The sequence below is a fragment of the Eschrichtius robustus genome, chromosome 4, assembly GCF_028021215.1.
Source record: "Eschrichtius robustus isolate mEscRob2 chromosome 4, mEscRob2.pri, whole genome shotgun sequence".
Lineage (NCBI taxonomy): Eukaryota > Metazoa > Chordata > Mammalia > Artiodactyla > Eschrichtiidae > Eschrichtius > Eschrichtius robustus.
Window position 1 is genome coordinate 90,880,325 of NC_090827.1, and position 17,424 is coordinate 90,897,748.

General features: G+C 37.6%; 1 protein-coding gene across 1 annotated transcript in view; it reads left to right on the forward strand.

Annotated features, from left to right (window-relative positions):
- The first annotated feature begins 8,198 nt into the window (after positions 1–8,198).
- ARAP2 (ArfGAP with RhoGAP domain, ankyrin repeat and PH domain 2) overlaps positions 8,199–17,424 on the forward strand; it is a 196,141-nt gene continuing 186,915 nt past the window's right edge. The window contains exon 1 of the mRNA XM_068541993.1: positions 8,199–9,106. Within this exon, the coding sequence (XP_068398094.1) occupies positions 8,199–9,106 (908 nt within the window). The remainder of the gene's footprint in view (positions 9,107–17,424) is intronic.

A 17,424-nucleotide genomic window follows, 5' to 3' on the forward strand; every position in this document is an offset into this window, starting at 1 on the left:
TGTTTATCTTCTGTGTGGCTTTGGGCATGGGTCTTTCAAGGCAGCTGTGAGGATTGAATGAGATCCTATACAGATGGTTTGTAAACACTCCACAGATATTGGCTATTACTATTAGCAATGTAAGTCTGAGGGAGAATGAAAGACGAAGGATGTGTTTTGATGAATGGGAAAGAGAATGCTTAAGGTAGAGAACATGGGGCAGTGAAGGTCAGAGCCTGTGGGTGACCACAGTTCAGAGAGATGGCCAGGTTGAGGGAACTGGGTTTCCTGTAAGGGCTTAAATGGGGGTAGTGTTTCCACAGGCTAAGGTAGGTGACCGATGGTAGGGGAGAGGCATACTAAATGACCAAGTTTACAGCTTCTGAGGTGAAAGTACTCAGACTAGAACAATAGGATTCTTGACCTCTGACCTTTTGTAATCTGCTCTGTACTGTAGGATGGAGTAATACAACAACAAGGGTGCTTTCTCAAAACCACTTCCTCTTCTGCATGGTTGTAGGGAACAAGGTGGATGATTTGTCTTTATGAATATGTGGAGTTAACATCTTGGTGTTAAACAGTGAATTTGCTTGATATGCAAATACAGCGATACCTATTTCTCGTGACTATATTCTGTACTGAAACAAAGGTGGAATTCTGTAAGACCTGTAGCCTGAACTAACTAGCGCAGTGTATTATTTATATGGAGCGCCCTAAGTTTTTAAGAGATTAGCTGTTTCTCCATGTTAGTAATTTGAAGTCAGGGACACTTCTTTTAATTATCTATAGTGCCAGGTATCCTTTAGGGATAGCTGATTAGCTGTAAAGATTTGGACGAGTAAAAATTGTACCTGAGGTTTCTACCTTGGGTATCATTGTAGGATGTCCTAAGTCATTTTTCTTATCTACTGCCACTCAGTCATTATGACCAGCAAAAGAAATTTCTTACACATTTCTTGATTTCCCCTTAGGAGATAGTTCCCCTCAATTGGGGACCACTGTTCTGGAATACAATAAACTTCCCTTGTTTTTAGAATGTGTAAGACTTGTACTGATGACACTGAAAAGTTTTACTACTCATGTGGCAGCTTAATTTCTTTTATTTGGTACACATCTTCTAAGGTTCCTTTCAGTCCTGGGATCCTATGATTGTTAAGCCATTATTTTGACATATTTGCAGGCTTCTAAATACTGTAAGGTTATGTTTATGATTTTAAAATGGTGTGCCATTTAAAAAAAAATGGATTAAACTTATGAGTGAATTCAGTTGTACTATGCTACTTTTTACCTCCCATAAGATATTAAAATCAGGCAAAGGTGATTCCAAAAGTTGTCAGCACTGAATACTTAATGACTTTATGGTTTACTGGAGTGACCCAAGGTTTTCAGTTATTGTCTTTCCTAGTTCAACTAGGGAATATGACAAAGTTATACTGGTAATGGGTGGGGGGATGGGTAGTGGGGAGTGGTTTACTGTGGTGGTGTTTCATACTTCAGGCACTTGGAGGGGGAGGGCTATCCCAACCCATAAATTTTTTTTTATTGAAATATAATGGATTTACAATATTGGTTTCAGTTGTACAACATAGTGATTCAATATTTTATAGATTATACTCCATTTAAAGTTATTACAATCTACTGGCTATGCTGTTTAATATATCCTTGTTGCTTATTTTATACATATATATTTGTATTTCTTAATCTCCAACCCCTATCTTGCCCCTCCTTGCTTCCCTCTCCTCACCACTAATTTGTTCTCTATATCTGTGAATCTGTTTCTGTTTTGTTACATTCATTTTTTAGATTCCAAATATAAGTGATAACATAGAGTATTTGTCTTTCTCTGTCTTATTTCACTAAGCATAATATCTCTAGGTCCATCCACATTGTGGCAAATAACAGAATTTCATTCTTTTTTATGGCCGAACAACATTCCATTGTATTCCGTGTGTATATGTATCACATCTTCTTTGTTCATCATCTGTTGATGGACATTTAGGTTGCTTACTTATCTTGGCTATTGTAAATAATGCTGCTGTGAACATTGGGGTGCATGTATCTTTTCAAATTAGTGTTCTAGTTTTTTTCTGATATATACCCAGGAGTGGAATTGCTGGATCATATGCTAGTTCTATTTTTAGTTTTCTGAGAGACCTCCATTCTATTTTCCACAGTGACTGCACCAATTTACATTCCCACCAACAGTGTATGAGAGTTACCTTTTCTCCACATCCTCGCCAACATTTGTTATTTGGGTTCTTTTTGATGATAGTCATTCTGATAGGTGTGAGGTGATATCTCATTGCGGTTTTGATTTGCATTTCTCTGATGATTTGCAGTGTTGAGCATCTTTTCATGTTCCTGTTGGCCATCTGTATGTCTTCTTTGGTAAAATGTCTATTCAGGTCTTCTTCCCACTTTTTAACTGAGTTGTTTGTTTTTTTAATATTAAGTTTGATACTGAATATGTGAGCTGTGACCTTATTGGTCATATCATTTGCAAATATTTTCTCCCATTCAGTAGGTTGTGTTTTTGTTTTGTGGATGGTTTCCTTTGCTGTGCAAAAGCTTAAGTTGGATGTAGTCCCATTTGTTTGTTTTTGCTTTTGTTTCATTTGCCTTGAAACAGATCCAAAAAAAATATTGCTACGATTTATGTCAAAGAGTGTTCTGCCTGTGTTCTTTTCAAGAGTTATATGGTTTCTGGTCTTACATTTGGGTCTTTAATCTATTTTGAGTTTATTTTTGTATATGGTGTGAAAAAATGTTGTAATTTCATTGATTTACATGAGACTGTCCAGTTTTCCCAGCACCACTTATTGAAGAAGAGACTGTCTTTCCTCCATTGTAAATTTTTGCCTCCTTTGTCATAGATTAATTGGCCATAAGTGTGTGGGTTTATTTCTGGGCTCTCTATTCTATTCCATTGGCCTGTGTCTGTTTTTGTGTCAGTCTCATGCTGTTTTGATTACTGTAACTTTGTAGTATAGTCTGAAGTCAAAAAGTGTGATACCTCCAGCTTTGTTCATTTTTCTGAAGATTGCTTTGGGAATTTGAGTTTGCTTTTGTGGGTCCATGTGAACTTTAGGATTATTTGTTCTAGTTCTGTGAAAGATGACATGGGTATTTTGATAGGGGTTGCATTAAATCTGTATATTGCTTTCGGTAGTATGGCCATTTTAACAATATTAATTCTTCCAATCCATGTGCACAGGATTTTTTTGTATCATCTTCATTTTCCTTCATCAGTGTTTTATAGTTCTCAGAGTATAGGTCTTTCACCTTCTTGGTTAAGTTTATTCTTAGGTATTTTTTTCTTTTTGATGAATTTTTAAAAGTCCCATAAGTGGTTTGGAATGCTTCCAGTTGTCCTACTGCCAACCTTCTCCTCTCCCCGATTTTTGATTTGAAGATCTCTTGTAGTGGTTAGATGGATTGGAGAAATCTGTATTTGAGTCCTGTTTCTGCTCCTTAGAAGCCTGGTGACCTAAATAGACAAAACTTTAAAACTTTGTGTACTTTCCACTTGTTATCTTAAATCATCTCAAAGATGGGAAGGGGTCATTCAGCAAACATTTATTGAGCACCTTTTATATGCCTGACAGTGTTCAAACTTAAGGCCTAGAGCAGTGAACAATAGACAAGATCCCTACCCTCTTGTAAAAGTCCACAGATGTCAGGTAGTGACAAATGCCATGAAGACAGAGAAAGCAAGGGTAAGGAATACTGAGGCACAAGGCATGCTTGTATGCATAGGGGCATTAGGGAGGGCCTCTCTGAATAGGACACATTTCAGCAGAGACCTACTCAAGTGATGGAGTGAGCCATGAACCATGGGTATATGTTGGGAAAGTAGATTTGAAAGAGATGGAAGGGTGAGAGGTAGGGTCATGAGGTGGGAATAGGACTGAAGCCAGCTTAGTGGTGACTGACTGATGGGGGGTCAGGGGGCAGTCAGGGGAAGCCAGGGAAGATGAAGTTGGGAAGTTGCAGGGAGTGATGTGGTGTGACTTTCGTTATAAAGTGAATCATTCTGGCTGCCATACTGAGAACATGCTGCTTGTGGGGGCAGGGGGCCAGGACAGAATCTGGGATATCAGTCAGGAGGCTGTTGCAGTGGTCTAAGATAGACAAGATAGTGGCTTGGGCTAGGATGTGAGTAGGAGAGGTGGTGAGAAGCAGTTGTACCTTTAAGGTGGAGCTCAGGAAGATAATAAGATTATGGTTATTAAGTGATACTGAAAGCCAGACATATAGCAGGTGCTCCTAAATGTTACTTCCCTTTTACTTATACTTTCTCTTGGAAATGGGTCAGGATAGCACAGGCAAATGTACATTCACATCTGTAATGCTGTTTGTACGTTCTCTAAACATGTACTGCATATACATCATATACTATGTATAAACAAATAATTTGACTGGCATTTATTGACAGCTTGTATGGGCTGGTCATCATCTTGGCAGATTTAATGGTTTATTATGGGATAATAAAAATAATTATAATGACAAATACTTGTTTAACATTTGCTGTGTGCCATTGGTGTTCTTGATGCTTTACAAAAGCTTTATGAAATAGGAACTATTATCACTCCTACTTTCCTGATGAAGAAACTGAGGCACAGAGAGGTTAAATACTGGGATTTGACCAAGATTGTCCAGCTCCAAAATCCTGGCTTTTGCACTGCACTATCCCACTTCTATAGGTTACTATGGAATGAATAGAATGTGATTAAATGCTAAGAAGTAAATGTGGTAGGAACACAGAGAAGAGAGTATTTCTTGTTCACTAGAGACCTTGTGAAGGAAATAGCATTTGAGTTAGACTTCAAAGAATGGGAAAGATTTCAACTGTGGGAAGATAATGGCTTAGCGATGAAAATAATTATAATGAGGGACGTGAATATGTACTAAACACTCACCGAGGACTAAGCACCATTTTAACACTTAAGGTGGATTATCTCATTTAATCTTCACCAGCACTGAGGTACCTTTGAGCATTTCCATTTTATGGGTAAGGAAACAGACACATACACACGTGCCTATGAAAGTGGAGGAGGGTGGGAATTGAGTATGACTCCAGACTCCTGGGCTGTGTTTGGAAGGGCATCCATCCTAAGGGGGGGGAGAGTGATGGGCTTAGGCTCAGGTATGAGGAATTTAAAACTGAACCAAATTTTGTTGTGCATCCCAGTCATCTTTGGAATGTGTTACAAATATAGATTCTCGGGCGTGTTATCATCAGTTGTTGCTGTACAGCAGATCCACTGACCGGCACCTGGAGAGCCACAAACTTAAGAGCATGGCATGTGTGCCTGGTGCCCAAGTGGAGGTCAAAACATGGAGGGCTTTGATTTCATGTTAAGGAGTTTGCACCTGGTAGACTTTTATGGTTAGGCGTGCCCATCTATTTGCATCTGGTGACGTGCCTGGGGGCTTGAAGCCTCCGAAGTGGATCTGTGAACACCCTTGGGTGGTCAGACTGTTAAAAAGTCAGATGATTGGAGGATGCAGCCGACACAAAAGTGCAGAGAGGATTGTAAGGCCTGTGGCAGGGAGCTTCTCTGGGTCACGAAAAGGAATCTGGTTCATTAGCCCTATTCAGCATGTCCACTGATAGCAGAGAGAGGTGGTTTTGCTTAGAACATTTGGTATATCCATCCCTGAGTCAGCCACTCAGGAAGTTTATGTGTAAGAGACAAAAAGGACTTGTGTAGGAAAACACGAAGGCTCCCACACGCACACACCCCCCCCCCCAAAAATTCACAAAATGGGCTTCCGAACCACTGCTACCATCCTTCCCGGCCGGCCTCCCATCTCTTAAACATGTCCCAAGCACTTTGCAAATTTCTAGAAACCTAGTTAGAGATGTATATGGAGAAGGGAGTGATTCATTCTATTTCAGGGGGTTGATAGGAAGCCTTCAGAGAGGAAGTAATACCTGCCTACTCAGAATTTTAAATAGTGCCGAGGATTTTGCAAAATGTGTAGATTTGCAAGCAGTTGCAGCATACGCAAGAGGTATGGGGGCCATTTAACAGTTTGCTGCCTGGGGGAAATGATAATTAACAGTAATGTGCTAAAGTCAGTGATGTGGCACAGGTTAAACCTGAGCCTGAAGTTAGTACATGGCAACATCCACCTTGCAGGAAATGTATATGAGGTGCGGTATCTGGGGCACCATTGCCGTTTACATCAGTAGTAGCTGCTGCTGTTTTTATTGTTAGACTGAGACCAGACTGTTGTATGGCACCCCAAGGAGCTTAGACTGTCTTGTTCAGATGTGGAGTGACAGGCCAAATCTGGATTTTCAGTAGTTCAGTGGTACATGGAGACCGGGCTGAGGGGCTTGTTGAGATGGTTGCAGTAATTCAGGCAGGAGATGTAATGAGGGTCTGAGCTGTATTGAGGTGGGTGGAGGAGTGTATTAGTTCACGTTTGTTTTCACAGTTCTGGAGGCTGGGGAGTCCGAGATCAAAGTTCCAGCCGATTTGGCTATAACTATTTCCATTTTGTGATGGGCAAACAAAATTAGCTAATGCGTTTTTTTTTAAACAAAGTAATTTTGTGAACAAGAATAATATATCTGAGAATTAGGCTCATACGTGGTGTTGAGGTTTAACTTTCTACTTTTTTTTTCCTGACATTTTGTCATTTTGACTGTGACAGAGGGATACCTGTTTGACAAAGGCATTTCCTGCCTTTCATCTCTTGTTTGTACTTTTATTTCTCTGTTTCTGCAGTGCTGCCTGAATACGATATGTGCTTTCCCTTTTTTCGTATACTCACTTGTCAATGTTGGCTGATGTTTTTGAATAGTTAGAGCAAGAGCTTATGGGCATGTAACACATAGAGATTCTGAGTTATGTCTTTCGAAGAGCTACTTTGAGATGTGATTTCCAGAAATATTGCATCCTTGCTTGCTCAGATAAATATACCTTGTTTGGCTGTGTCTCGTTTTATTACTTCAGTGTATGGTTGTTATGCATATTCTGTATTTGTTTCTTTTTCCTGATGCATAACATACAGACATTTTTGCATACCATACGTTTTTACAAACTGAATGCAGCCATGTAAACAGCACCTGATAAATCAACTTTTTAAAAAATTAATGTTGTTTATGAGAAAAATGAACCTATGTGTATATGCTGTGTATGAAGGAAAATGTGACCTTCAAACTTTTTCCTTTTCCTTTCATATTAACTTCCTGTTATCTACTGTACAGTTGCTCAACTAGTCTTATCTTGTATAACAGTATTTACATACAATGCTGCTGCAATTTTGAAGTGAAAATTATTAACCTAAGAAGTATGTTCTAACTGTGCTTTTGGAGAGAGTCTTTGAAGTAGGTGTACTAAAGGGGGAGTCGTTCATATCTAGTAAGGTACTATTAAGAAAAATTATCTAAAATTTGGAAATCAAAAGAATGTACAGCATGTTCCTTCGATGCCTTGTTGGGGGTATTGTTTAACAGGCTCACATCAGGGATATTTAATTCTAATTCTTGTGCTCCACTTTCCATTTACTATTTGGTTAGAGCCCCGGACTGAGAAGTTACCTGTTAGCTTATAGATTTTTGTCTAGTAGAAAGATATCTCCAAAGGTTATGGTTTTATTGCCCTGTAGGGCACTAACCAGTTTTTTATCTAACCTACCCATTTTATTCGAGCACTGAAAAAAAAAAAAAAAAAAAAGAAAAAAAAAGCCTTTTCTGATGGGTTGTATAAATCTCTTCCACAAATGCTCTTGGAACTAGCCCTACCACCTTACTGGTTCCCTCATTAATTAGTGAATGAATTTTTTTGGATACATGTTCATTTTATATTTGAGAATCATTTTTTTTACCTTTTTGAAAATCATCATTTGATACTGCCATAGCATTTCTGCCCTGTCCCTTCACTCTCTACCTAGGAATTGACTTTCTAAGGCATACAAAGTAATGCACAAAGATTCCAAACTCTCAGCGAGCACAAGTAATGATCCTCATTTCTATTGTTTTTCTTTGGAGAATGTTTATAATGTGAAACTAGTTTTAATACCAAAAATGTCCTAATAAATTGCTTTTCTTTTTTTCTAGGCTTAAGCGCATAAAGCATTCACTGTGCAGAAAATAGCATTTTGAGATAAGTGATAGAGGAAAATCCAATACAGAAGTGCACCCTCTTGTGTGCGTATTGCATTGTACTGCTTCTATCACATTGCCTAGTAATGAAGCCACCATTATGTCCTCAGTCAGTGAAGTGAATGTTGATATCAAAGATTTCCTAATGAGCATTAATTTGGAGCAGTACCTCTTACGCTTCCGCGAATTTGGTTTTAATAATGTAAGGGACTGTGCAGAAATAAATGACAGCGTGCTCCTCAAAGTTGGAGTATCACCTACAGGCCACCGGAGGAGGATACTTAAACAGTTACAGATAATCCTGTCAAAAATGCAAGATATCTCAATATATGCAAATGTTCATAAAACGAAGAAGAATGATGAGACTTCAGAGGATCACCATGCTCCGTCTTCTGTTCAGAACACCTGCCTAGGACTTTCAGATTCACACAGTGTTCAGACACCCAGCCCAACGCAGTTGGAGACTGTTACAAGAAGTCTTGATCAAAATGAGGTTAGTGTGGAAAATAGCCAGTCTTTTAAATCAGATGATAAGCTGACTCTTCCTACATACAACTTTCCCATTCCGGAAGAAGAACCACACCTGAATTCAGATTCTTTTCAAGGTTCTTTATTTGGTAGTGAAATTACTGACGTAGAATCTTTGACTGCACAAAAGACTATCGACTCTACAACCGGAGAAGAACAAACAAAAAAAGTTGATTTGATCTCAGAAAATGTGAGCAAGCTTCCTAGTGCAGACCCTGAATTCCTTTCTTCCCCTGACTGTTCAGTATCAGAAGCAAATTCTGGAAATGGAACTAATCGTTTATTAGAAAGCTCACCACCATCCCCATTCTTTCAATTTCAAGGAGAAATGGTTGTAAATGATTTGTATGTTCCGTCATCGCCAGTCCTAACACCTATGAGAAGTCGTAGCAAGTTGGTTTCAAGACCATCTCGATCTTTTCTGCTAAGACATCGGCCTGTACCAGAGCTTCCAGGGTCAGCAAAAGGAATTTCAGGGAGGTAAGAATTTTTATGATAACTTTTGTGTATTCAATTTGGGGGAATTTAGTTATTTTTTAACAATTTTATTTTCAGTGTTCATTTCTAAATTTGACCCATTCAACCAACCTTTTCTTTCTTCTAAAATTTTTTGTCATGCCATCTGTCTTGTACACCACTGCCCAGAGTCTGTTTCCAACTTATAACTTCAGCTTTCTCCTATTTAATTGGGGGACTTCATTTCCCCTAATTCTGCCTGGACATTCCTTCCTGTATCTTCCTCCATGCCTGGTATTATATTCTTCCATGAGTGCCCTTTATATTTGAATTGCTGACTCTATCTCTCCACTAGGTTATGTGCTTTTTGGCAGGGGCCATGTTCCTAATGACTGCATCTCTACTACCTGACACGATTGGCACGAATTAATCATTCACCATGCATCTAGCGAGCACTTGCTTGGTACTGGTCATGGCACTAGATGCGGAGGAGGTAGAGAGATAAAAAGGGGCTTTAGTGTAGTGTAGAAGACATGTAAAAAGTAGTAGCAGTACAATATGAGACCACTTCAGCTGGAGACCAGAACTCTCAAGAGGGGGCCTACCGGCCTGTTGGGTCATTGGTACCCTGAGGTAACTGTGGAGTCTAAGAGGAGCTGACTTACAGCAGGGAGAGCTTTCAACCATTTCTCAAAGTTACACCTAAGATGTGGTTTTCTTCAGGGTTGTGATGGGATTTTTTTTTTGTTTTTTTTTTTTTTAATTCACTAAAAGCTAACACTTGTCTCTGTTGGGAGTCATGAGGTTGTTTAAGTTCAACCCTTACTGCTATGGCACTAAATGCAATTACAGATTCCTGTAAACAGGCTCTAGGCTGGCATTTCTGCGAGATTCTCCTTCCCCCTTTGTCTCCCTGTGCATCCACTCTGTCCCTGGTGCTGGATCTTGGGTGTATTTACAAGAGAAAAATATGGAAATTTAGTATATGCAAGAGAAAACATGGCAATTTACAAGACCATGTTAAGTACCTCCCATTAGAGTGTAAACTCTTTGAGGACAGAGGCCCTAATTAATTTGTCTTTATCGTGGCATCCCTGGTGCCAATGGCAATATTGAGTATTTACTGGGAAATCAATTAGCAGTATCATTTATTAAACACCTAGAAGCTGGTTTGGTTTATAATTTTCCATGGGTTGTCTAATTCTCACATTGGCCCTCTGAAATAGGTATTATTCCTCCATTTTCTTATGAAGTAACTGAGCCTTAGGTTAAGTTTTCTAGGATCACGTGGGTAGTGAACTGGGATTTCATTCCAGTACATCTGACTCTATAACACACTTTCTTAACCACTCGTTTAGTAAATATTCTTAAAAATGTTGATTGCGTATATAAAAATGGAGTATTTCTTAGGAAAGTAGAAGATCACCAATTTTTGTACGACACCGTAGCTTTAGCATATTTTGCTAATTTTAAACAATTAAAAGAAAGTAAATGAGAAGGGTCTGCTATGTCTTTGCAGGAACAGAATCCTTTTGCGAGCCATAAGGATAACTTCAGATAAGAAACATTTGGCTCAAGTTTTAAATAAGTTGTGCTATTTTTCATAAATTTTTGAGAATCTTTTGATATTCATTTACTTCTCAGTGTAAGCTTTGCACCATGTGAAAGACTTGTTATTCACATTGTGACTGAGTCTTTGAAAATGAGAATTAAAATAATGTTGAAATTAGTAGTAAAGAGCTTAGCAGGAACCGCATCGTAGCACTGCCAGAGAACCCATTGTCACCTCTCTTTTCTTCTTTGATTATGGCAGTAAATGGTAACTAGGCATTTCTGGTGATGAAATTATAAAATGAGAAAGTAAATTAAATTATTTTCAGACTTCACTGTCTGTTTTTCTTTGTGGTCCTTGCCTGAACTGCAAACAGTAATTGCAAACTAATTACAGTGTTATAATATGACCTTTAGAAAATGAAACCGTGGCTTATATAATCCGAGATCCTCTCTAATCAAATAACATCTAAACGATATTTAGTACATTTCTTGCTGTACCATATAAATGTATTTCTTTGTGGTCAGTGATTTGGACATAATTTCTTTACTCCTTAAAGATTTCATAGAAGTGTTGACAGGAACATGATGCTGGATGTGTATTCCTGATGTGTGAGGTGCTTTGTTTCTATCTCCCTGGACATGTACCCTCACCCCCCCACCCCCTGCCAATTTATCTGATGCAATTAACTTGCCAGTCAAATGGGTTATCTTTGTCCTTGCCTTGGGCTTCTTCCCTGAATTCCTGTCTGCTCCTTTTGGGAAGGCTGGGCTGGGTGGGGCTATGCTGGACACTGGACCTCAGGATCTCTTTTTTTAAGTCCTATCTCTTGAGGGCCAGGTCAGATCTAGGCTTGAAGAGCCAGCTTCTTCCTTATCAGCTCATCTGGAGGTCTCCCACAGAGGTCTCCAAGCAGAAAGCAAGTCTCACCAGCTGCCCTTCCCTGGGAGTCGTAGGTGTGTCTTGTGATCCTTCCAGGAGGATCCTCCTTAGTGCTCAAAGCAGGAAGGAACAGGTATCTTTAGCTACTGAAGAGGTACCTGTCTTATCTTCCTCCCCAGTTTAATGATCTTCATCCATCTTTCATGTAACTGTTTTATCCTTGGCACAGTCAAAGCCCTGTCTTTTAGGTGTCATGCCTTTGAATGTTTGGGGGGAAGGAAAAATAAGGAAACAGAGGTAAAGGGGAGGAGGGTGGTATGCAAGGCTGCACGGTGACTGGAGTATCTGTTATAACTTGTTATAAGACTGAGGTACTGTAGTGGCTGTTTGAGGGCTTTTCAAAAATTTGAATTCTAAACCTGAAGTCTCCAGCCTCCTGTGAACTTTTTATTAAAAGTAAAAATCTTAGATATTTTTCTCTAGATGTATTAATACATAGATATTAAAAATGGATGCAACTATTTTAGACTTTAATGTTGAAATACATATGAACCAAAAACGTACAGAAAAATGGTAAGCAATTGTTTGCTACATTGAATTAGAAAAATACAGAAATTCATCCTGTCCTTTCCATGTTCAAGGAAAACTTTACATTTCACGTTACAGCAGAAAAATGCTTAGCATTCTAAAATTCAGACTTTTTCCTTTAAAATGACTTTTTATAAAATGGGTTGATTATTTCAGTATTTGCAAATTTTGACTTGACTATCTAAATAATGAATCAAAATTAATAGTTAACCGTTTGATTTATTGTTAGAGGATAAAGGTATCTGTGTGATCCTTTTTACAAGTGAAAAGACATTAACATTTGTACTCTTTATTCATAATTTGAAAAGCCCTTTGTTTGAAAAAATATATTTTGAACTGAAGCTTCTGCTAGTTGATGAAAAAAGTTTCATGATAATGATGTAGACTTTTGTGCTGTAATCCTTCTGTAATTATTTATTCTTATCCTAAGGACATTTTTTGGAACTTTGTAGATTGAAACTTAATTATCTGTGCATTATACATTTCATATTTGTAGTCTGTGCTGTAATTAATGCACTCTTGTGTTTTCTGAATTCAGATTTGTGTGTTTTAGTTAGACACTATGTAACCTCAAGGCAGTTTTCAACTGCCGCCTAATGACTGTGGTGTTTTTCTTTTGAATTCAATCCTATAATGACCCGTAGTTCTTCTGTTATGAATTGTAAGAATTGCATTTTTTAAAAACATTCTGTGTAATGATAAGCACGGCTGCCTTGCTTAAGTAATAGGTAAGTGTAGATCATAAAGAGAGATCTTTAACGTTAATTTACCTTTATGCCTCTGCTTTTCTTGGCAATTTTAGTGATTAAAAAATATGTGAACACATAACATCTGTAAGCATGTTGAAGATTCACTTTGATAATCAGAGTTATTTTTTTGCAACTGGGTGTTTCCTTTAATATTATTTTTGAGATTTGTTCACATCCATGCACGTATTTTAGCAATAATTGCTGTATAGTATTTTATTAAATGACGGAAAACACAGTTTATTCCCCGACTAGGTCATTGGCTATTTTTTTTCACTATTACAAATGAAGAGTTCTCATACTTTTAAGAACTTTAAGAAACAATTGTGCATATTCAGTGTACCAGGAAGACCAACCATTCTTTTCACCAATAAAAAAAATAACAGTTGGCTCGTTCTACCTGAGTGTTTACATTGTGTAGGGCACACCGTATGCTCTTTAAAAACATCATCTCATTAATCCTCATAATATTCATAGGCAGCAGACCCTTTTTATATTCCCCTTCAATAAATGAGGAAAAGTAGGCTCAGGGCTGTTGGGTAACTTGACCAAGAACACCAAAGCATAATAACAAAAAATGATAATAGCTACTGCTTTTCTTAATGGGTTTAAAATTTTTGCTAATCAACCATGATTTATATTTCAAATTTAAAAGCAATCCGCAGTTTTTAGGATAATTGATGGGGAAATAATAGGGCAGAAAGAGGGAGAAAGGAAAGAACGTGGGCTTTGCGCTCAAGACGGAATTGACCTTGAATGTTGGTTTTGTCTCCTATTAGCTGTGCGACTTGGGCTGGGAGAACCTCCTTTCCTTATTGGTAGGATTAGGACACTAGGTCCTACCTCAGTGGGCTATTAAGGGGATGAAATATGAGATGTAGATATATAAACCCCTAGCAAAATGCTTTGGGCATAATAGATATTAGAATATAAAATAGCTTGTGATAATTTATTCATAGATAAATGAGAATATAAATTGCTAATCGCCAGTTTTCAAAACAGCTTGTTTCCTGTATTGACCTAATTTTCATCTACAGTAGATCAAATGAACTTGGTTGATAGATTTGGTAATTGCTTGCAGGTGGATATTGAATAGCTCTATCGGTAAAAGTCATCGCAAACGTTTTTCTTTACATTTATCAGACTAAAAGTAAAACCAATAAAATATGCTTTAAAAATACCACTAATGGATGTACTTAAAATAATTCAAAAATCTTTTTTTTTAATTTCCTTTTTTTTTTTTTTTAGTAAGTTAAGGTTGAGTTTTTTATTACACATGGTGGCTTAGAAAAGGGCTTATGGAGCTAGACTGTCTGAGTTTGAATCCCAGGTTAGTTACTTATGAGCTGTGTGACTGTGGAAAAGTAAGTTAACTGCTTTGTGTGCCAATTTTCTTCTTAAAAAAATGCAGATAATGATATTTCTTACTTCTTTTGGTGTTTGTGACTACACACACCACACATTATGAATGTGTGTGTATTTATAAAATTTTGAGACCTGTGTCTGACATATAGTAAATGCTTAATAAGAATTAGCAATATATATTATTAGCACAAGTTACCAAAGATGTAGAAAATTTGAGTGCTGCTCTACTCAGGGGTTCAGATTATTAATATGTATTTGTGTCAGTGACATACAAATTTGAGGAAATGATTATAGCCATGTAACAGTGTCAAGAATCTGGAGATAATGCACAAATAAAGGGTGAATTATTTTGTAACACTTTGGTAAACTTGTGTGCCCTCCCCTGCCAAAGACAACTTCTATCCTGACTTTAAATAATGATGATTACTCTTATGATTTTAAAAATGTTTTACCTCTTAAGTATGTCCCAAACAATATACTGTAGTTTTTTTTTTTTAACATCTTTATTGGAGTATAATTGCTTTACAATGGTGTGTTAGTTTCTGCTTTATAACAAAGTGAATCAGCTATACATATACATCTATCCCCATATCTCTTCCCTCTTGTGTCTCCCTCCCACCCTCCCTATCCCACCCCTCTAGGTGGTCGCAAAGCACCGAGCTGATCTCAGTATTTGTTTTTCTCTTTCTGACTTACCTCACTCTGTATGACAGACTCTAGATCCATCCACCTCACTACAAATAACTCAATTTCGTTTCTTTTTATGGCTGAGTAATATTGCACTGTATATATGTGCCACATCTTCTTTATCCATTCATCTGTCGATGGACACTTAGGTTGCTTCCGTGTCCTGGCTATTGTAAATAGAGCTGCAATGAACATTGTGGTACATGACTCTTTTGAATTATGGTTTTCTCAGGGTATATGCCCAGTAGTGGGATTGCTGGGTCATATGGTAGTTCTATTTTTAGTTTTTTAAGGAACCTCCATACTGTTCTCCATAGTGGCTGTATCAATTTACATTCCCACCAACAGTGCAAGAGGGTTCCCTTTTCTCCACACCCTCTCCAGCATTTATTCTTTGTTGATTTTTTGATGATGGCCATTCTGACTGATGTGAGATGATATCTCACTGTAGTTTTGATTTGCATTTCCCTAATGATTAATGATGTTGAGCATTCTTTCATGTGTCTGTTGGCAATCTGTATATCTTCTTTGGAGAAATGTCTATTTAGGTCTTCTGCCCATTTTTGGATTGGGTTGTTTGTTTTTTTGATATTGAGCTGCATGAGCTGCTTGTTAATTTTGGAGATTGATCCCTTGTAAGTTGTTTCATTTGCAAATATTTTCTCCCATTCTGAAGGTTGTCTTTTCATCTTCTTTATGGTTTCCTTTGCTGTGCAAAAGCTTTTAAGTTTCATTAGGTCCCATTCGTTTATTTTTGTTTTTATTTCCATTTCTCTAGGAGTGGGTCAAAAAGGATCTTGCTGTGATTTATGTCATAGAGTGTTCTGCCTATGTTTTCCTCTAAGAGTTTGATAGTGTCTGGCCTTACATTTAGGTCTTTAATCCATTTTGAGTTTATTTTTGTGTATGGTGTTAGGGAGTGTTCTAATTTCATTCTTTTACATGTAGCTGTCCAGTTTTCCCAGCAGCACTTATTGAAGAGCCTGTCTTTTCTCCATTGTATATTCTTGTCTCCTTTATCAAAGGTAAGGTGACCATATTTGCATGGGTTTATTTCTGGGCTTTCTATCCTGTTCCATTGATCTATATTTCTGTTTTTGTGCCAGTACCATACTGTCTTGATTACTGTAGTTTTGTAGTATAGTCTGAAGTCAGGGAGCTTGAATCCTCCAGCTCTGTTTCTCTTTCTCAAGACTGCTTTGACTATTCGGGGTCTTTTGTGTTTCCACACAGACTGTGAAATTTTTTGTTCTAGTTCTGTGAAAAATGCCAGTGGTAGTTTGATAGGGATTGCATTGAATCTGTAGATTGCTTTGGGTAGTAGAGTCATTTTCACAATGTTGATTCTTCCAATCCAAGAACATGGTATATCTCTCCATCTATTTGTATCATTTTTAATTTCTTTCATCAGTGTCTTACAATTTTCTGCATACAGGTCTTTTGTCTCCTTAGGTAGGTTCATTCCTAGATATTTTATTCTTTTTGTTGCAATGGTAAGTGGGAATGTTTTCTTAATTTCACTTTCAGATTTTTCATCATTAGTGTATAGGAATGCAAGCGACTTCTGTGCATTAATTTTGTATCCTGCTACTTTACCAAATTCATTGATTAGCTCTAGTAGTTTTTTGGTAGCATCTTTAGAATTCCCTATGTATAGTATCATGTCATCTGCAAACAGTGACAGCTTTACGTCTTCTTTTCCAATTTGGCTTCCTTTTATTTCTTTTTCTTCTCTGATTGCTGCAGCTAAAACTTCCAAAACTGTGTTGAATAATAGTGGTGAGAGTAGGCAACCTTGTCTTTTTCCTGATTTTAGTGGAAATGGTTTCAGTTTTTCACCATTGAGGACGATGCTGGCTGTGGGTTTGTCATATATGGCCTTTATTATGTTGAGGTAAGTTCCCTCTCTGCCTACTTTCTGGAGGGTTTTTATCATAAATGGGTGTTGAACTTGTCAAAAGCTTTCTCTGTGACGACTGAAATGATCATGTGGATTTTCTCCTTCAATTTGTTAATATGGTGTATCACATTGATTGATTTGAGTATATTGAAGAATCCTTGCATTCCTGGAATAAACGCCACTTGATCATGGTGTGTGATCCTTTTAATGTGCTTTTGGATTCTGTTTTTTAGTATTTTGTTTAGGATTTTTGCATCTGTGTTCATCAGTGATGTTGGCCTGTAGTTTTCTTTCTTTGTGACATCTTTGTCTGGTTTTGGTATCAGGGTGATGGTGGCCTCGTAGAATGAGTTTGGGAGTGTTCCTCCCTCTGCTATATTTTGGAAGAGTTTGAGAAGGATAGGTGTTAACTCTTCTCTAAATGTTTGAGAGAATTCGCCTCTGAAGCCATCTGGTCTTGGGCTTTTGTTTATTGGAAGATTTTTAATCACAGTTTCAATTTCAGTGCTTGTGATTGGCCTCTTCATATTTTCTATTTCTTCCTGGTTCAGTCTTGGAAGGTTGTGTGTTTCTAAGAATTTGTCCATTTCTTCCAGGTTGTCCATTTTATTGGCATATAGTT